Below are 21,746 nucleotides of genomic sequence, written 5' to 3' on the forward strand. Positions count from 1 at the left end.
TTATCTTTTATATATTTTATTTCTGTATTTGTTCTTTTTTCTCTGTCAGTGAAAATTTTATAAAAAAATAAAATAAAACAGAAATACAAAGATATGGAAAAGGGCCACAAGCAGAACCTACAGTAATGCCGAGCAAAAGTCAATGCCATCTTTGGTTCAGTTGGTCAAGGTACATCCTCTAAGCCCCCGTTCACACCTAGGCGTATATACGCCTGTAGTGTGACGCCGAAGCCGCCCCTGAGACGCTGGAGGGATGATTTCACATTGCCCTCTATGGAGATGGTTCACATCTCCACGCTGAACGCCGTACGCCGTACGCCTGCCGCCTGAAAACAAGTCCCGGACCTTTTTTTCAGGCGGCTTTCGGCGTTCGGCATAGGACATGTGAACCATCTCCATAGAGGGGGTAAGGCTGCATTCACAATCGCAGCGTTTTGTCGCCGCAAATCGCGGTACAAAACGCTGCAATTTGTCGCCGCAATTCGCGGGACAAAACGCCGCGATGATTTTGTACGCCAAGGTCTGAATGCAGCCTAAAGCTGTTGCTGAGGCTACGCCAATCTGAATAGCCTATAAAGAGCCCAATCCAACAGTATTTAGACAAAGTCCTAATCAGTGTTGAAATTTACTGACACGTCACCCAAAATTTACTAGTACAGCCACATTTTTACTGGCATTTACTGGCAGAAAAGTGACAGTTTTTTACTGGCTAACAGTAAAAATACTGATGGTTGGCAACACTGGTCCTAATAGAAGTTAAAAGTGATCTAAAAAATTAAGCATGCTGAAGCATGCCAACACCGGAAGTAATCCTATTCCTACTTTAGGCGGCAATATTACCCAAATGTCTCAGAATAACTGAATCCTGTGCTCCTTAATGAACAAGGAAGAAAGACATTTGAAAAACCTAAAAACATAATAAAAATAGAATTTTCACAAAATAATTTAGGTTTCTCTTTAAGACAATACAATTTTTAAATATGTTTGGTCCATAAATGTACAATGCCTATAACCATATGTTTTTACATTGTGTTTCGATCGCATTAAATGTAATAGTAGCTTGTTTGCTTGTAAAACCAAGATTTCAGACTGCATAATGTCATTACTTACCCTCGCCAGGAAGAGCATCTACAACTGATGGCACAGTAACAGTATTCTTGTCATGTGTCAATGTATGCCTGGGAGTCCAGGATTCTTCTGTGTTTATCAGTGTATATCCATGTGGTGTTCCCACTGTCATATATGGGACAATTTTGCTTGAAGAATCATTTATTACATGAATGTCAGCCTGTTGAATATCAATATCACCTGATATCTCTGTGGGATTGGGATCTTGGAAAAAGTTTACGTAAGTGGTGTTTTGTTCAATAGTGCTGACAGATAATGTGGTCCCTTGTCCATCTTCACTCTGAGAATCTAGCTCTGGTACCTCAACATCAGGAAATATTGTAGAGGAAGTTATAATGAGATTGTTTGTGTCAGCAGATGAAGGTGCTTCCCATATATCAGAAGGTTCATTGCTTGGTGCTTCTAATAAATTATTTTCTGAACTAATTTCTACTTCTTCTTGACTTAACACTTCAGCATTGGCATTTGGTGTATCAAAAGGCACAGAAATATCTCCATTGACTGTATTGTCAATGTCTCTAATTTTCTCCTCCAATGACTGTGTTTCAAGTTCTACTTCTGGTTCATATTGAAGAGAAGTAGGTGAGATCACATATTGATATGGAAAAGAAGTGGTAATAGAGGAAGTTTCAATAGGATTAATAGGTGATTGGTTAGTCATGTCATTTACAAGGCCTATTGTCATCTTGGCGTCTGGTACCACTGTGCTTGCAATGAAGTCCTCACTTATACCCTGCAGCTCTGTTCCATCAGTAGGTTTAGAGAGTGGTAGCTCAGCAATTAAAACATCATCCTTAAACAGGAAAAAAAAAAATTTAAATATGCAACACTGTAAAAATTTCAATAGTATACTAATATATTTTTTAAAGTTTGGGTAGACAGTATGGGCCAGATTCACGAATATCTACGGCGGCGTAACTTATCCCCTTTACGTTACGCCGCCGCAAGTTTTTGGCGTAAGTGCTTGATTCACAAAGCACTTGCCTGTAAACTTGCGGTAGCGTAAAGCCTAATTTAAATGGGGTGTGTACCATTTAAATTAGGCGCGTTCCCGTGCCGAACATTCTGCGCATGCTCCGTTAGGAAATTTCCCGCCACGCTTTGCGCAAAATTACGGCGCCCCGAAGTGTTTTTTGAACGGCGGCGTGCGTAACGTACTTTCGTATTCCCGGACGTCTTACGCAAAAAAAAAAAATTTAAAATTCAACACGGGAACGACGGCCATACTTTAACATGGATGTTGTAATTTTACACCATCTAAATAGCACTCTTAACTTTACGACGGGAAAAACCGACTAGCGACGACGTAAGAGATTGCGACGAACGCGCGTATCTTCGTGGATCGCCATAATCAGCTAATTTGCATACCCGATGCTGGAAAACTACGCAAACTCCACCCAGCGGCCGCCGGAAAATTACACCGAAGATCCGAAGTCGTACGAAGCCGTACGCCTGTCGGATCTTAGCCAAAAGCCGTCGTATGTTTGTTTGTGAATGACAAATAAAGATATGACGCGGCAAATTTGAAAGTACGCCGAAGTATCAGCAGATACTCCGGCGCACTTTTTCTGTGAATCTTGCCCTATAATGTTACAGTATAGTATCTCAGTCTGTCTAATTCAGCTAATCAACATTAAAGTGTTACTAAACCCACAACAGTAAAACCAGTCTGTATATACAGTAAAACATGATTGTTATACTCACTGTGGAACCTAATGGGTTAATCCTTCACATTGTGTAAAAAGACTGTTTGATCCTTTCTTACCTGATTCCCCCTTCTTCCACAGTCCCGGATCCATCTCCTGATAGTACAGAACCTTGGGGGCACTCTGCACATGCTCAGTTTGATGTGTATTGCTGTGTATGCGATTGGTACAGGGCTAATCAGCAGTGTCCAGACAGAGGGTCAGGACTTATGCAGCCTCAAAGGACAGTCAGAGGAGAATACAAGATTTAACCATTGCTTGGCTGGGCACTGATAGAAATGAAAAGACTGCTATATACTACCATGTTGTAATCAATTGGGTCTTTCTTAATGCCTGTTAATAGGCTGCAATGGTTGCAATAATCATTGTTGAAAAAATATATCACAGGAGCCATCCTAGTGCAACCTATTTCTTGTACGGAAAGTGTGCACCGGTAAACAATGTCACCTATATAGGGCCTACTATGGTTCTGCCTAAGAAAGTTTTGATCTTACTGTATGGAAAAACACACTAGCCAGAGACGCTGAACAAAAAAAATCGCTACATCTTTCATACATACACTATATTACAACTATGCCTACACCTAGTTTCTATTTCATAAACCCCATTAAATCCCATTAACATTTTTCATTTAGTATGTGATCTCTGGTCCAAGCATGTTTAAATTCTCTTTCTAGAGTTAGTTTTGATCTTTCCTCCTGCTAGTTTGAGGTTATGTCCTTATGTTCTAAATCTTAGCCCTATATTGAAAATACTGTGCCCCTGAACCAGTGTTAATTTTGGCAGAAAATTACGATTTCGTTTTAGTCTTATGCCGCGTACACACGATCGTTTTTCGACATGAAAAAAAAACTATGTTTTCCAGCATGTCCAAAAAACAAAGTTTTTCCAACTTCATCATTAAAAACGATGTTGCCCACACACCATCGTTTTAGAAAAATGATGAACAAAGCGCGGTGACGTACAACACGTACGACGGCACTCTGAAGGGGAAGTTCTATTCGCCTTTGGGCTGCTTTTAGCTGACTCCTTGTTAGTAAAAGACGATTTGCGCTTTTTTGTCTGTTACAGCGTGGTGAATGTGCTCAGTTTTACCTGAACGAGCACTCCCGTCTCATAACTTGCTCCTGGGCATGCGTGGGTTTAAAACGTTGTTTTTGCCCACACACGATAATTTTTTACAACCCGAAAAATGACATTTTTTTAAATGACGTTAAAAAATGCAGCATGTTCGAAAAAAAAATAGTCGTTTTTCAGAAGCCGAAAAACGATGTGAAGCCCACACACGATCATTTTAAATGAAGTTTTTTTTAAAACGTCGTTTTTTTTCATGCCGAAAAATGATCGTGTGTACGCGGCATTAGTCTTATGCCGCGTACACATGGTCGTTTTTTGTCTTGTCAAAAAACGTTATTTTAAAAAACGACGTTGCCTACACACCATCGTTTTTTGCTCTAGCAAAGCACGGTTACGTTTAGCACGTACGCCGGCACTCTGTTCCATTCAAGCTCGTGTCATAACTTGCTTCTGAGCATGTGCGGGTTTAAAAACGTCGTTTTAAACGTAGTTTTAGCCCACACACGATCATTTTTTATGACACAAAAAACGACATTTTGAAAAACGACATAAAAAATTGAAGCATGTTTAAAATAAAATGTTGTCGTTTTTCAGAAGACATAAAACAACGTTTTCCTCACACACACACATTTTAAAAATGTCGTTTTTTTTCATCACAAAAAACGACCGTGTGTACGCGGCATAAGGAATAAAATGCCATTTTAGTCCCATTTTAGTCATCGTATTTTAGTCGACTAAAATCTCCAGTACTTTTTAGTCTAATAAAATAATTTTAGTCAACTAAAATCGAATGTGTTTAGTTAGAGGAAGTAAACCCTGATGGGTTTTACTTCCTCTTTATTCCCCTGCAAAGTAAAAGCATAATGGGCTAGTATGCGTTGCATACTAGTCATTATGGGGCACTTACCTGCAAATGAAGCCCGCAATGTCTGCAATGTCACTGCTGGTGGGAGTATCCATCTTCCTTTCCGGGGTCACAGACTCCGGCTCTATGACTTGCTGGAGCCATGTGGCGTCACTCCCATGCGCGTGCGCAGGAGCTGCCAGTCATGGTACACGCTGGGGAAGAAACAACACAGAGGGCCATATCTTTACTGCACATGCGCCAATGACATCATTGGTGCTCTACAAGGTAAATATCTCCTAAACGGCACAAGTTTAGGAGATATTTTCAGTACATATAGGTAAGCCTTATTATAGGCTTACCTATACGTAAAAATGTTTCTGGGGGTTTACAACCACTATAAATTGTCAACTCATTATATACTTCTGGAGTAAAAAAATCTAATATCATGTTATTATTCATGGTATTAAGTTTTAAACAAACTTAATACCATGGTCTGATGAGGAGGCCAGTAAAGCTGCACAGGGGTCTAGACAGTGGTCTAATGCCGCGTACACACGATCGGTTCGTCTGATGAAAACGGTCCGTTTTCATCAGACAAACCGATCGTGTGTGGGCCCCATCAGTTTTTTTTCCCATCGGTGAAAAAACTTTCAAACCTGTTTTAAAATTATCTGATGGTTAAAAAACCGATAGAAAAAAACGATCGTCTGTGGGGAAATCCATCGGTTAAAAATCAACGCATGCTCAGAATCAAGTCGACGCATGCTCGGAAGCATTGAACTTCATTTTTCTCAGCACGTCGTTGTGTTTTACGTCACCGCGTTCTGACACAAACGTTTTTTTAACTGATGGTGTGTAGGCAAGACTGATGAAAGTCAGCTTTATCGGATATCTGATGAAAAAATCCATCAGACCGTTTTCATCGGATGAACCGATTGTGTGTACAGGGCATAAGGAGGCCAGTAATGCTGCACAGTGCTCTGGATGGTCTGAGTAGGCCTGTAAAGCTTCACAGTGGTCTGAGGAGGCCTGTAAAGCTGCAGAGTGCTCTGGACGGTGGTCTGAAGAGGCCTGTAATGCTGCACAGTGCTCTGGACGGTGGTCTGAGGAGGCCTGTAAAGCTGCAGAGTGCTCTGGACGGTGGTCTGAGGAGGCCTGTAATGCTGCACAGTGCTCTGGACGGTGGTCTGAGGAGGCCTATAATCATTCAGAGTGCTGGATGGTGGTTGTCTGAAGGATGGTTTGTAATACACAGTGCCCTGGATGCCACTGCCAGTGGCCAGAGGAGACCTGTAATGCTGCACATAGCTGGATGGTGATCTGAGGGATGGCATGTAATCCACAGTGAAGTGGATGCCACTGGCAGTGGTCAGAGGAGGCCTGTAATGCACAGTTGCACAGTGAGCTCTGGACGGATGGTGGTCTGAGGGGAGGGGAAGCCCAAGGTCTGCTGTAATTGTAATGTACCACAACTGTTATTACTGTACACTCACAGTCTGCTCTGCTCTGGGTGCCTGGAGGCGCTGTCGTCTCATCAGGAGTCAGGACTTGGGGGGCCTGGCTGGCCTGTAATGGACAGTGCTGCTTTCACTCTCAAGGCTCTGGCAGTTATCTCGTCATGGTACACTCTCTTGCTGGGAGCCGATTGTGGAAGCAGGTGGAGCTCCGTGAAAATCGGAAGTTAGTTCACAAGCGTAAACATCCCCGAATCACATTTTCATCCCTTTTTCGTTCATTAACAAAAACGGATCCGATTTTCGTCATAGTTTTCGTCAGTGGATGAAAATGTGCTGTACATTTCGTTTAGTTTTAGTCACTGTAAAAATGCAGCTGACGAAATCTTTGACGAAAACGTTTTAGTTGACTAAATTTAACCACTTAATGAATTTAAATGTTTAAAGGTCTGTTTTACCTGACTATTCTTGTTTCACTTTTGTAATAGCCTAGAGGACAAACTTTTGGCACATGAGCTTACCAAATCAGTCTTCATTATAGATGTTAGAACAGTGGCTGGTGGAGGACCATCACTTTCTGGTTGCTCTGAAGGTATATCTGGATCTAATGAAATGAAATAAAGTTCCATAAGCTCTTGTCCAACTGTATGCAACAATTTGTGATATTGTAAAATTATCATTACAAGACATCTAGGTAAATAAGCTGCAGGGTATGGAGTAATTAAACAATATAGCAATAAATTTGCATAAATCTACCAAAGCAAACTCAGTTTTGCGTGGATAATGCAGTGTTTAAACACTACCTTTTTCAAATTACTCCAGGAATTTTTAACATTTGAATTTCAAAGGGAAAACCTTTTCTGCCGGAACTTTTATTTATTTTACAGGTAAGGGAGACAGGTATAAACATTGGCAGAGAAAGTCCTATATCAAATTTACCTAAAGCTATAAGAAGATACTGTAAATCAAGCCACCAACATCCACTATCCTGTCTAAACTAATAGTTTTGGATGAACTGACATTGAGAATGGTGTAAAATAAAAATGCACATCTGACTTTTATGAACATAGAAACTGAAACAATGGGCAGCCCACTGTTTATTTGTGTTGCTTATATGTAGGAAATGCATTTAAATCAAATCTTGTAGCTGAGGTGGATAGTCATTATCCTCTCTGAATTGGTCCTCAAGTCTTGTGAGCACTTGCCATAATTTTCAAAAGAGATGTTTTCAGAACTAATACAGGCTATTAATATACTGAGTGATGTTTACTGGCTGTTTGCAGCACTTAGCTTGCTAGTAAAACCCTTTTTCAGTAATGATGTCCAATCTGCATTCCATAAGTAATGTATAATGACTCCCTACTGCCATATTGTAATCACACTTATTTTAATATAACCTTTATGGTATGTTGCAGAAGATGGACACACACACCTAGAAATTTCATATAATTCTCAGAGAATAAAATTGATTATGCAAATATAAATCAGTATTAACATATGTTCTATTATATATGTGCAGTCGGGCAAATACATATTTACATACAACTCTAAATAAAATAAAAACATTTAAAAATATATACTTTTAGTACACAAAAGTACACGCTAAGTTAAAAAAAAAGTACAATGCACAAAGGCAACAAATTTAAAGGCTAAAGTGCTTCTAAAGCCAAAACCTTTTTTTTTCTTCTTTTTTTTACATTTTGAATAGAAAAAGATTAAAACCCATGTCAGGTTTTCATTGCTCTTTGTGTACCTACTGGCAAGATTCATCCTTTCTATTTGTTATGGTGACTATTGTCCATGAGACAGAAAGTGGTGGGAAGTCCAACATTTTACAGCTGTTACTAGAAATGGAGGTGGGGGAAATCTTCACTGGTGCACATGTTCTGAAGACAGCTCTCTAAGGCCGCGTACACACGAAAAGTCCAAACTGATGAAAACAGACTGAAGGACCGTTTCATCGGTTAACCGATGAAGCTGACTGATGGTCTGATGTGCCTACACACCATCGGTTAAAAAAACGATTGTGTCAGATCGCGGTGACGTAAAACACACGACGTGCTAAAAAAATGAAGTTCAATGCTTCCAAGCATGCGTCGATTTGATTCTGAGCCTTTTTAAAGCAAGTTCTCTTTTTTTGACCGAAGGATAACTGACCGATGGGGCCCACACACGATCGATTTGGACCGATGAAAGGGTCCTTCAGTCCGTTTTCATCGGTTTTGACTGATCGTGTGTACGCAGCCTTAGAGGGAAATTGCCTTAACTTTGTAGGTTTGTGATATGTGCCTTTTGTACCATGTACTTGTATGAAAAAGTATCCTGTTCCCCCCAGCTCTTATGCAGCTGACAACAGAGGGAATCTGATCACTTATAAAAAAGGAAAAAAAAGTATTTGTAATGTTTTTTTTTAGATCTATACACAAATGTTTGACTTTAATTTCCATTTTAAACTGAATGGTATGTTTTACAAGGTGATTGCTTACAATCACTTCTATTGTCTACACTGGACTGTGTTGTTCCACATTGTTAACCTGAGGCACCCACATTCTGTTCCATCGATGGCTGCCGGCCATGGCCATATTGTCTGTATGAACTATACAATTGTTCTCCGCTTGAATTTTTACTCCTTTAATATGAATACATATTATTAATTATAACACTATGCTAGTTTGTGCTTCTGTATTTGTTTTTATCTTAACCACTTCCGGACCGCTCACCATACATATATTGCAGTAGGGCGGCCCGGCTCCATGAAACAATGTACCTGTGCGTTGTTTCCTCTTCCTGGCTCGCAGCGGGTCAGGCGGCCGCAATGACCACCAGCCACCCACGATCATTTGTAGGAGAGGCAAAACAGTGGTCTGTCTATGTAAACAAGGCAGTCGTTCTGTCACAGAGAAAGAGAGAGATCTGTGATTCCTGCTAATAAGGAACACACATCTCTCCCATCCCCCTACAGTTAGAAAGAATTCCATAGGAGCACACTTAACCCTTTGATTGCCCCTGCTGTCAACCCCTTCCCTGCCAGTGTCATTTATACAGTAACAGTGCATTTTTTTAGCACTGATGACTGTATTGTTGTCACTGATCTCCAAAAAGTGTCACCTAATGTAAGATTTTGTCCGCTGCAATATCGCAGTACCACTATAAAATCACTGATCTGCGCCATTCCTAGTAAAAAAAACAAATGCCATAACTTTTGCACAATTCAATCACTCTACGCTAATTGGGATTTTTTTTATCAAATATACTGTATGTAGCAGAATACATATTGGCCCTAATTGATGAAGAAATTAGATTTTTTACAAATTTTTATTAAATATGTTTTATAACAGAAAGTAAAAAAATACAGGTTATTTTTTCAAAATTTTCTTTTTTTTTGTTATAAAACAAAAAAATAAAAACCGCAGAGGTGATCAAATACCACCAAAAGAAAGCTCTATATGTGGGAAAAAAAGGATATCAATTTTGTTTTGGTACAGTATCACAAGACTGCGCAATTGTCAGGTAACCGGTCAGTTAAGGATCGCCACACGACTATTTACGTAGTCAGAATGGCACGGCTGGGCACTTTTAGATGCCCAGCCATGGTCCTGTCCTCCGTGACCACGCCCGCGGGACCTGCGGACCCAATCGCCGCCGGTGTCCCACGATCGGGTCACAGAGAGGAAGAACGGGGAGAGGTGAGTGTAAACAAACCTTCCTCGTTGAAAGAAGAAAATTTGAGCCATGATTAAGCACTAGCAAGAGTGTGAAACTAGTCGGCTGTCCTGGTTTATGGTTATGGTGATTATGCATGTTCCCGCTTGAAAATAAAAGACAACTTTTTTGAAAAGTTATTTCGGAGTGCGGCTGTCCATCTCCTTCCTCCTATTGCTAAACCTTCCTCGTTCGTCCTAGTGTGGCTGTCAGTGATCGTCTGTTCCCTGTGTTAGGGAACGACGATCAGTGACATCACGTGCACAGCCACACCCCCCCCACAGTAAGAACACTCCCTTAGTACACACTTAACCCATACAGCGCCCCCTCCTGGTTAACCCCTTCACTGCCAGTGTAATTTTCACAGTAACAGTGCATTTTTATAGCACTTTTCGCTGTGAAAATGACAATGGTCCCAAAAATGTGTCAAAAGTGTCCGATGTGTCCGCCACAATGTCGCAGTCACGAAAAAAAAAACGCTATAAATTTTGCGCAAACCAATCAATAAACACTTATTGCGATTTTTTTTACCAAAACTATGTAGAAGAATACGTATCGGCCTAAAATGAGGAAAAAAAGTATATATATATATGTATATATGTATATATTTTTGGGGGATATTATTATAGCAAAAAGTAAAAAATATTGAATTTTTTTTTTAAATTGTCGCTTTATTTTTGTTTATAGCGCAAAAAATAAACACCACAGAGGTGATCAAATACCACCAAAAGAAAGCTCTATTTGTGGGGAAAAAAGTCGCCAATTTTGTTTGGGAGCCACATCGCACGACCGCGTAATTGTCAGTTAAAGCGACGCAGTGCCGATTCGCAAAAAGGGGCCAGGTCCTTTACCTGCATATTGGTCCGGGTCTTAAGTGGTTAAACTAACACAGTGCCGTAATGCAAAAAATGGCCTGGTTATTAAGGGGGTAAAACCTTCCGGGTCTGAAGTGGTTAATAGTTTTTCTTTAGTTCCTGCTCATTCTCCATTTAGCTGTCAGCAACCTTTTTTAGATAGCTTTTATTACTTTTGCTGGATATCTGGATTGCTATCCTTTTGTTGTCTCTCTGTGCAGTTACTTTCAATAAATATCAGTATCTGATTCATTCAGTTTTACTTAGTATCTTAGCACCACTGTCTTGTGTCACCGGAGCACCACATATTGCTAGTGTGTGTTTTTATTAAATACTTACAATAATTACGACATTTCTTGTTAAATATTTTTATTGAGGTGTACATCAGAAAGACAGAAACAGTTTATGAATACAGTAGTTACATGAGATACACTTTCTTTAAGCGTATGTATGCACAAGTTATGGTGTTAGAGGTTTAACATTCAAAGTAAGTTTAACATATAACCATTGCAGCAAGTTAGCAATAGAGGCTGTAGGCTGGGGCCACCTCTGGTCTTAGTATGCTGTTGTGTGTGCCTCCAGACCACGCGCTCACCCCCGGTGGAAGCAATCTGTGAGCGGGGGCATATCTATCCGTCTGGGGTCAATAGTCTTATAATTAGTTTCAAGTGCCGAGCTATCGGGGGAGGAGGATTTTTTGGCTAGCCATATTATGCTGTACCAGTCAGCGCTGTTGAGTGTGCGTTCCATGTCAGTTGCCCATTTGGCAGTGTATGTTGGTAGTGCTTTGTTTGGGATATAATTCATATGCTGATACAAGAGTGATATCAGTCCCCTAACGTGTGGTTTCTTTTACGGATGCGCTCAAATTGTGTAATTTGGTTCAATGTTGAGTCCATTTGGAGGAAGGGCATGTAGAAATTATTTTCTTGTAAGTAGCGGAAGAGTTAAGTTCTAGGGAGACCAAAGGTTTCCCAAAGTATTGGGAATGCATGAATAGCATTGTGAGTATGGAGCCTGAACAGATTTGCGTTGAACCAGGCTGCGATCGCCACGGGGGATTCCCATGCTGGGTAGAAGGCAGGGTTTCTGAGGAAGGAGAGTAGGGGGTTGTGTGAGGATTGGAGAGTCGGTGTAACTTTAAATTTGTCCCAGATAGTGAGGGATTGTTTGGTAATGGGATTCGAAAGGTGTGCCCTGTCTTTTGGGTGAAGCCATAGCATATTAGCCACGGAGATTAGATCGCAATCGATTGCTTCAATAGCTACCCACATTGGTGTTTCCACCGCAGCATGGTACTTGGGCAGTTGTGCGAGTTGTGCTGCATAGTAGTAGAATGAGAAGTTTGGTATTCACAGCCCGCCGCATAGTTTATTAACATAAAGTGTAGATTTTGGTGGCTGGGGTCAGGTGGGTCCCCATATATAGGACATCACTGTGCGTTGTGTACATCGTAGGATGTATGATGGTACAGCTATGGGGAGTACTCTGAATAAGTACAAGAATTTAGGTAATATGGACATTTTTATGGCATTGATCCGGCCAAGCCAGGATAGGGGGCAGGGGACCAGTTTTTCATGAGGTTAGTGGTAAATAAATAGTCGCAAACATATCTGACAACGAGGCTGTGAGGTGTACTCCTAAGTATGGGAGGTGGTGTGCCACCCATGTAAACGGCTGGGAGGCCTGAGCTTGTTGTAGTTCTGACTGAGACAGAGAGATGTCCGTGTTGCCGAGGGAATCAATATAAGCGAATCAGAGCTGTGGGGGGATGTCAGTCCATTGAGTGTTTGTTGGATGGGACCGTAGTAATAAACTGACCACTTTTGTAGAGATTTTGATTTTGATGTGTGGCATGAGTGGGTATTGCCTGCAGATGTCTGCTTTTGAGGGGATTGAGAGGCTGATTGCCTGCGAGATGGGTCCCTGTGAGGGGTGCGATCTACCAGTCCCAAGTCCATCAAGGTAGACTGTAGCTCCTCTGCAGTGGTATGCAATTTGGTTGTGCTGAAGTCTTTGCAGGTGAGGTTTGAGTGCATGTCTCTTGGCCACTGAGTGGAGAGAGGTCTGCAAAGAGCTGGTAAGCGTGGCCTTGGCAGGACAGGGCATCTCTTCCCCTGGCAGCTGTGGGTAGCTGTCCCTTGGTGAGGTAGTAGTGATAGTAGTGATCGCTCACCGCTTCCCGCTACTCCTTCCTGGATTTCCACTTCCTTAGTTGGCTCTAGACGTCACACGCTCACTTTGGACGGTTGCCGCACAGCCACGCACCAACATGTTTCGTTGTAAAGACTTAGTCATGGGGTACCATGAAGCGGTGAGCGATCAGTGTATACCTTGGGTCCACCGTGACCAATACATTCGGTTTTGGGTTCATCTTTGAACAAGTTTGCTGTGCAGTGTATTGCTCTAATTTTTTAGATTGATGTGAGTGCAATATTTGAAGGTTTTAAGGTGTGGTATTAATCAGATTTTACGGTATCACAATATTTTGAGTACTTCTTATATTTACATGCGGAGCTATCTGGCAGTGAAATTAGTTGGAACATGGAATTATCTGCTATACCTACCAGTGGGGTTTTCACACATGTTCACATGCCAAACACGAGAGTGTAAGGCAATTTGAGTTTGTGAGTTTTGCATTTGATGGAAAGGAATCATCAGCACCGGGTTTGGTAGAAGATTTGAAAAAGTTTTTTCACAAACTCACTTATTTGATTTATGGACTTTTATTTAAAGATAGTATTATTATTTTTGTGCACATATACACTGTCACAGATGTATGTCACAGGGTAATATTTATAGATATTATCACTTTTTGATTTTCTGTGAAAACAAATATCTCATTCTTTTATAGCGCTGCTTATATTTTATATTTACTTCACTTTTTTAGGGTTGAGAATATATATATTTGTTTAACGTCTCTGATGTTTCCAGCCTTGTAGTTGGCTTTGGATCCCCCAAGGGCCATCTTTGCGGTAGAGGGGGGTTCTGTGGGGCTTCGGGTGTCTGCGGGTGTCGTGTAGGGAGCTACTGCTGCTCGTGAGTCTCTGGTGTAATTTCCCCCTGGAACAAAGTTTTAAGCCTTCATTTCCGTTCGACTAGGCTCCGCGCATGCGCAGCTAATTAGGACATTTCACTTAATGTCTGGTGCTTGTGATGACCAATTATATGAGGGAGTAATACGTTGGGGTCCATATCAAAATCATGAGGAAGATAATAAAAGAGATAAAGAGGTGATCTATGTTCTTTACTTTAAACTACTTTATTGATTTCTCTGGAAAAGTATCAACTCTTCATTGTGGAGAATAGTTACAGCTTTTCTCAACTACATAATGCCAGGCCCCATGAATTATTAGGTCTGCAGGCCCATACCTTGCTGCTATCTCTTGCTATGGTATACTTTGAAAAAAACATTGAAACGGTGTAAAGATGCAATTTTGTTACACTGCCATATTGTATATTTAATTTTGTTTCCTATTTTTTCATTTTCAACTCAATAAAAGCACTCAATTGTAGAGTGTATTGAATCCATTAATTCGTTTTTCATGCTTAGATTTCACTGTATTTAAATTATATTTTTTGTGTTATATGTTTTTTCCTGTAAACTTTGGAATTTGTGGAATATATACACCATTTAAAAAAATATAAAAGTAACATACACAATCAATACAAGCCTTGTCATTTTTGTTTTTTTAGCTATCTATACTTTTGTACACGTTTTCCAAGTTTGTTGCTCTTGTTTGATTTTGCCCATTTTATTCACAGCTTTTGTTAATTCATTCACAGGTTTCGAAAGCCACCTTGCTGTTTTCCTCATTTGACAGCTTGTAGGTTGCAGTTTTATAAATACATGAAATAAACTGTCAGCACAGCATCTCAGAAAATCTGCAAAGCAAGAAGCTACAAACATGAATCACTATGCAACTTTGTCATGACTTGCATGTGTTATTACAATGAGTGTAAGCTATGATTGATAACTGACTTATTAGATCTGAAATTAGGCCAGTCCTTGGTATGAAATTATGTCAACCCTCACCCTGGTTAAGGGTCTTTGTTGACGAGATTTGTTGATGACAGAACCATTTCTGTCCCCATATTGGTTTATGAAAAGTTAGCTTGAAGCAGGTCCAGTTCAGGCCAGAAATATGTCAACTGTGGTAGGTTGTACTGACAGTTCCACTGATTTTCGGTTTAAAGAAAATCAATATTTCAAAAAGAACAGCCTTGCTCTGCACAACACATTCACATGCAAAAAATAGTGGCTTCCAATAACCACTAAAGGTTAAATATAACATAACGATCATGAAAGCTGCCTCCTCTCTTTGACATTTGATAATGTACAGTAGCACATATAAATAAAATAAAATAGATGTTTGTTTTAAAGAAATCATTATATCTACTAAAAGCAGGACTAACTCATACTCTATTTACTCACCATCTGAAAATAAGAGTGTTTGGAGGTCTACGGCCATAGATCGATCATCTTGTAACGCCATAGCAACCATCTGCTTCAGTTCCATCACAGTATATGACATTTCTTTTGCCTCTTCATTGTTACCATTTTCAACTTTGTTAGATGTGATAGTAGGTGTCTCATCAATTTTATTTTTAGATTCGGGGCTGGCACTTTCAAAGACCACAGCATAACGCACCACAATACTATCAGATCTGCAGCAGGAAAAAGCAAGTATATTGAGTATATTAAGTTTGCCGTACATTGAATTGTCCTTATCTTACTTTTCCAAATGTTCTATTGTAGCCGGAGAAAACTCTAAGTAAACTAAAATGCAGACACTATTTAGTTTAAAAAGGAAATGTGGTCAATGTAATCTCGTATTATTCCAGAAAGAATAACATGGCTGTAATTTTTATCAGCTATTCAATGTAAGCTTTCTGGTTATGTTATTAAATCTTGGATATTTTTCCAGCTAGTAGAGGTCATCTGGGTACACATAATTTGTTTATATAAGAAAACTGTGGAATAAATACATTTTATATAATTTGGTAATACATACCATCTGTTTACAGCATTACAGAGTTGTAAAACTATCATTTGTTCCTGTTTTAACACAAGAAGAGTAAAGCTAGACACTTTCAGTTTGATTTAAAAAAACAAGTTCTTATTTTTAAAAACGTTCTGCATGATTTTTAATTGTTAACTTTAAAGCAACACTCTCAATTAAGCAACTTGTTTAACCTCCCTGGCGGTATGATTATTTCAGATTTTAGGTGCTGAAAGCGGTACCATTATTTTGCATGGAAATTTGGCGTTTTACATTGTAGGCCTGTAATTCTTAGAAATAACTCACTTAAATCTGTCCAAACCAGAGTCTAGTAGACATCTCGGGTATGATAAAGTTTGAAAAACGAAATCATAAATTATAATATAATAAATAACTATATATAATTATAACAAATACTAATTATAATAAAAATGATTCAATAATGTAATCAAATCAAAAACACTGAAATTTGCTCAGTTGCAGAATTGTCGCTGTAATTACTTTTATTGTTTGATGACGAATTTCCCCACAAATCACTATCGCTCAATTCTGCAAGTGATTCTAATTTATTATAAAACCACTTTTGATGTAAAGGGACACTTTTTGGTTGCTATGGACAATCTCCAGTTTCCAGGCAGAAAGAACAGTTTTTATTAAAAGTCACAACTCGATCACACAGCGGGGAGGCTTCGCAGGATCCAGGGACAAGGTAAGTAATTCCCTGCCTGTTGACACTGCGAGGCGATCCTGAGTCTGGCTCGGGGTTACCGCTTTTGGTTCTGAAATTCCACCCCGAGCCAGACTTGAGAATACCACTGAGGGGGTTAAAAAAAACACAAAAGACCAAGGAACTTTAAAAGAAGCATGTAAATATCTATTTATCTTCAGTGGTTTCCCCTGATGACCCCCATTTAATTACAATAGTGATGTAAGAGGTCAGAGGGCATGCAGAAGATTGACACTCCTGGAACTGTCCATTTCCAAAGAAACACCAAGCATGAATTTTCTGCATCAGAGCAGTGTTTATCTGTGTGACAGCAAGAGAGGTAAGTATTCCCTTGCTTCTTAAACAGGCACTTAATTTTTTAAGCAAATTTGTTTAGCTGCAGAATTGCTTTAAGGGCAATAAGCATAGTGATCGAATAAAATTCATAACATAACGGCCTAAATTTATTAGAGTGCATTCTGCTACAGTTAATAAAACATTATTTTTAAATAATTGCATTCTACTAAAGATCATACAATACATGTTACCTTAGCGACATTCTAGTGGATCATAAGAATAGTTTTAAAATATATATTTTTACTAATATTTAAAGCTGAACTCCCGGAAATCAGCTGAATATACAGATCTCATACATTTAGGGCTCATTTACACTGGCTTTGACTTCAACACACATTAATGCTTCAGTGGTGCTTTGATGATACTTTGGTGTTGCTTTTGTGAAGCTTTAATGAAGCTTGGCAGATGCCCTGGGTGTGTTGCTATCTTATACCTGAAATACCCCCAAAACTAAGCAAAGCTAAAGCTGAATAAAAGCCTCCCAAAAGCTACAGGTGCTGTAAGCAAGCTTTGGCATAGACTTCTATGGAGGCTTTGGAGACGCTTTAAAGCACCACTAAAGCGACATGGGGTATAATTGTTGAAGCAAAGCAAACACAACTTGTAAGCAGGACTGTACGCTAACCATTTTATTTAGTGACAGGGGCATTGAACGGCACTCGAAAAGGAAAATATGGACGGCCGCACACCAAAAACCTTTAAAAGGTAGTCTTTAATGGTAAAAAAGGAAAAAAGCACTACAAAGCTCAAAAAGTAGTGGGGTGTATATCTGACGCGTTTCACAATGCTGTTTAGTCATAGCTATGATCATCAGCTATGACTAAGCACTGAACCCCAGTGTGAAAACATGTCAGCTATACACCCCACTGCTTGCTGTGTTTGTAGTGCTTTTTTCCTTTTTTACCATTAAAGGCAACATTTTTAAGGTTTTTGGTCTGCGGCCATCCATATTTTCCTTTTCGAGTTTTGCTTCGTGCATTGCCGGCACCCACGGTTTCTGAGAGGACACTGATTGCATAGTGCACTCACCTGGAGCGGCAGTTTCTCCCTTCTCATTTGTAAACAAATTTACTTTAGCTGCCAACTGATTTGTTATTTTGTGCAGCCTCTTATATAATCTAGACACCTATGCCAGAAAGAAGCACAGCTTGTTATAGAGTACTAGTCAAAATACACACCAGCTTGCTGACTAGACAGTGAAAGAACATTGGTAGAATAAAGAGGTCATCCTCTGCGAACACCTCTTTCTCCGCCTTTAGCACATATGCACTGCAGCAAAGCACAATTGGTTGCTACCTCTCCTCCTGCAGGTCTGAGTCCTGCTGTGCAGAGGATGACAGGAGGCCAATATCAAGAAATGTACTTACTGTAGCAGTATGTAAAAATATATATTAGGTAATTATTTTAATGGAAACAAAACTGCATTTCTTATATACAGTATTCCTGGAGTTCAGTTTTAAGAATTTCATTTGAAAGCAAACATAGAACTTTAATTACCCATCTTCTTTCTTCTTCTGCCTTGATTTTGCAGCATGAAAAAAACAAAAAAACAACCTTAATCACATGTAATAGCTCACTGCTTTAATTGCTGTGCTTATATTCTGCATTATACTGTCAGTTATCAATGTCTTGATTAAGACATACCCACATTATTAAAATCATAGCTCTACATTTTCTTCATTGTTTATGTGATGCTGATTGCATCTAATGTATCTATTTCACTGTTGTGGCTATCGAAACAGACTGAAGAAACAAATGCAGCTAGAATTTGAACAATTTAATTCGAGGGACTATATTTATGAAGCTGAGGAGAAGAAATTGCTCTTTGTCTGGCTACTGAAGTACTTTTTTTTGGACTATTTAGAAAATTATGAATTGCAAACCAATGGGGTTATATTATTGAAGTTACATAGACTGTTCACTTTATATTTCAATTGTGTATTGTGTATTCATTGTGTATTCAAAGTGAACTTACAATTATTTTATATACAACAATGCATATTACAGTTTTCTAAGTTACCAATAACTTGGTTACGTGAACAGCCCCTACTTGTTTAGTAAATCGGTCTCATTTGATTGGATAATCAGCAAATGCAGGTTGAGCTAAGTGGAAAAATAAACAATGGTATAAATAATGCTCATCTAATGTCTCTTTTTTAAATGAAGTTTTACCTTAAATGAAATCTGTAAATACAGAATTGCTTTCCACAATATTTAGTAAACTGAACTTAATATTCACACAGTTAGTTGTGTGAATATTCTCAACTCCTTTAGTTAATCAACCATGATAAATTAAACAATTTTCAATTTAGGCCCAAGCTGTTTCTATTTTTATTTTATTTTTTTACACATGTGCTTTACTATATTCCAACTGAACATGATTGACCCACAATGTCAACTGGGAAAGTAATACTCTTTTCCTGTGTTCTGTGTGTCCAGAATTTCATCAATGGGGATTAATAAACGAAACCTCACTGCATTATGGGATAGTTTTTTTTTCAGTTACTGTACTTATTGTTACTCATTATTTTACTAAGTATCATATCCATAATATAAAGTACATCACATAAAAATAAAGAGACAGTGTGCCAATGAGAAAAAATATTTCTATTACTTTCCAGTTGTGGGGATGAAATTATAACATATTTTGTTCTGAACAATCCTAAACAAATTAAAATGTTTGGAGTAAAAAAAAGACACACACAATCATAATGCATATAGGTTGCATTCTACTGATATGTGACTGGACAATAGAACAAAACACATATTCAACTTCTTTCCCTGGTCAAAAATAAATGAATACAGATAATAAAAGCATTTCTGGCTGAATGCAGGAGGCAGCAACTTTAGAACATCCAAATAAACAAGTACAAATGTTATTACAAAGATATTCATTTCCAAAAGTGCTCTCGGTACAGTGGGGAAATGTATAAAAGTAATAAGGGCTTATGAAAACTAATCAGACTCTACAGAGTTGATTTACTAAAGGTAAATGGGGTTTTCCCTTTGCAAGGAAAGTTCTACTTTGCAAAAGGATAAAAGGGAAAGAGATTGAGCTCTGCTAACTACCATTATCCAATCATGTGCAAGCAAAATGTTTTTTTTTCTTTGCATGTGATTGGGTATGCCTTACAAAGTGAAACTTCACCGTATGCACTAAGCTCTGTAGCTAATTCCCCTTGCAAGGTGCACAGCCTAATTGCCTTTAGTAAATCAACTTTCATATTTCTTTTTTCCTGTTGCACATTAGAGAGTCTAAAAAGAAACCCAAGAACCTACTTAAAGGGGAGGTTCACCCTAAAAACGACTTTCTAGTATTACATTGGCCCCCCACATTACAATACAATATGCCTATTATGTTTTTTTTTGTGCTGTACATACCTTGATACAGCTTATTCACCCGTGGCTTCCGGGTTGCGAGTCCCGCGGGAGTGGGCGTTCCTAACATGCTGTTGATTGACGTGATGACAAAAAACGAACTCCCCCCGTCACGTAAGCTGCGTCACGATTGGCAAAAGGAGCCGAACAGCGAGTCGGCGCTATACTGCGCCTGCGCACCGCCGTTCGGCTCCTTTCGGCAATCGTGATGCAGCTTACGCGACGGGGGGGAGCTCGTTTTTTTACGCGACAAGATGATTGTATTGTAATGTGGGGGGCCAATGTAATAATAGAAAGTCGTTTTTAGGGTGAACCTCCCCTTTAATGAATCGAACGACTCTATTACACACACACACACAAACACACATATATTGATTCTTAACCACGAACAGCTTATAAGAAAATATATGGAAATGTGTGTTGAAATCCAGAGGCCAACCAACTCCTGTATTTTCATTTTTGGCATCCATAGGGACTTCCCTACAGTAAAGGTCATCAACAAATAAATGTCTCAATAGTAAAGCTACCATATAAACGGATTAAAAAGTAAACTAGAGACCAAAGGCACAGCTTCTCTGGAAGGTATCTGCCAATGAGTGGTCCACACAGCTTAGGGCATAGCAGCAATCTGAAAATGACACTTGCCAATATGTGTTCTACATGAAAAGCCTGACACAACAGACATACCTATTGGGTAACTGCCTATGAATGTCCTTCTAATGCATAACAGACCATCATAGAGAAGGAAAAAGAATCATCCCAGTACCATTGCTGTCTTGGTTTACCCTCAACTTGTGCACTAGATGCATTTATAAAGGAAACCGGAAGACTCCATTTGGTCATAATGTACCATTCTATATGTATGTATGTATGTATGTATGTATGTATGTATGTATACAGACATTTAATACATATCCTGGTATTCTCAATGCTCACTATACCTGATTTCAGTTGTATAACAACAATACATTTTGGATAGGCTTAGTTTGGAATACATCTGTGTTTCCAGGGCAGATCATATATGCTAAATGCATGTAAACACATGTACATTAGACACAGGAGATATTGATCTTGGAAAAATACATTCATGTGGTTTATAGTTCCCAATTTCTCCTCTGTTTAAATAAAACAAATGAAGAAGGTGTTTGTGAAGTAAGACAATATTCCATTTAAAGTATTGCTTAAAAAAGTGTCAAATTATATTGCTAACTTTACAAAGTGCATATACAGTATACATTAAACATATATTTAAAGCAAAGTAGTTTTTTTCAATATCACAGCAGGGTAAGATCAACATATTGGTCCCCCATAAAAGGTAAAAGTATGGGATGGAAATGCAAAGCTTTCTGTATACTTATTGAAACATGATTTCTTTAACACGTACAGACGTACAGATATTATATCAAATAGATATGCAAATGTGAGTGAAGTATTAAAAAAAAAACATAGTGCCTTCCTTTGCTTTCTTTGTCGTATAAACAGTTCATGTGAATACATATTGATTCTAAATTATGTTTCTATCTCTAAGTAAAAA

At 38.9% G+C, this 21,746-nt stretch overlaps 1 protein-coding gene across 2 annotated transcripts in view; it reads right to left on the reverse strand.

The window, feature by feature from the left end:
* Positions 1-21,746, reverse strand: part of IMPG1 (interphotoreceptor matrix proteoglycan 1) — a 340,276-nt gene that overhangs the window by 147,356 nt on the left and 171,174 nt on the right. For both annotated transcript variants that reach the window (XM_040349990.1, XM_040349991.1), the window contains exons 9-12: positions 18,332-18,352; positions 15,204-15,436; positions 6,734-6,816; positions 1,111-1,921 (exon numbers count right to left, since the gene is read on the reverse strand). In XM_040349990.1, coding sequence (XP_040205924.1) covers positions 1,111-1,921; positions 6,734-6,816; positions 15,204-15,436; positions 18,332-18,352 — 1,148 coding nt within the window. The remainder of the gene's footprint in view (positions 1-1,110; positions 1,922-6,733; positions 6,817-15,203; positions 15,437-18,331; positions 18,353-21,746) is intronic.

This window comes from Rana temporaria, chromosome 4, assembly GCF_905171775.1.
Source record: "Rana temporaria chromosome 4, aRanTem1.1, whole genome shotgun sequence".
NCBI lineage: Eukaryota > Metazoa > Chordata > Amphibia > Anura > Ranidae > Rana > Rana temporaria.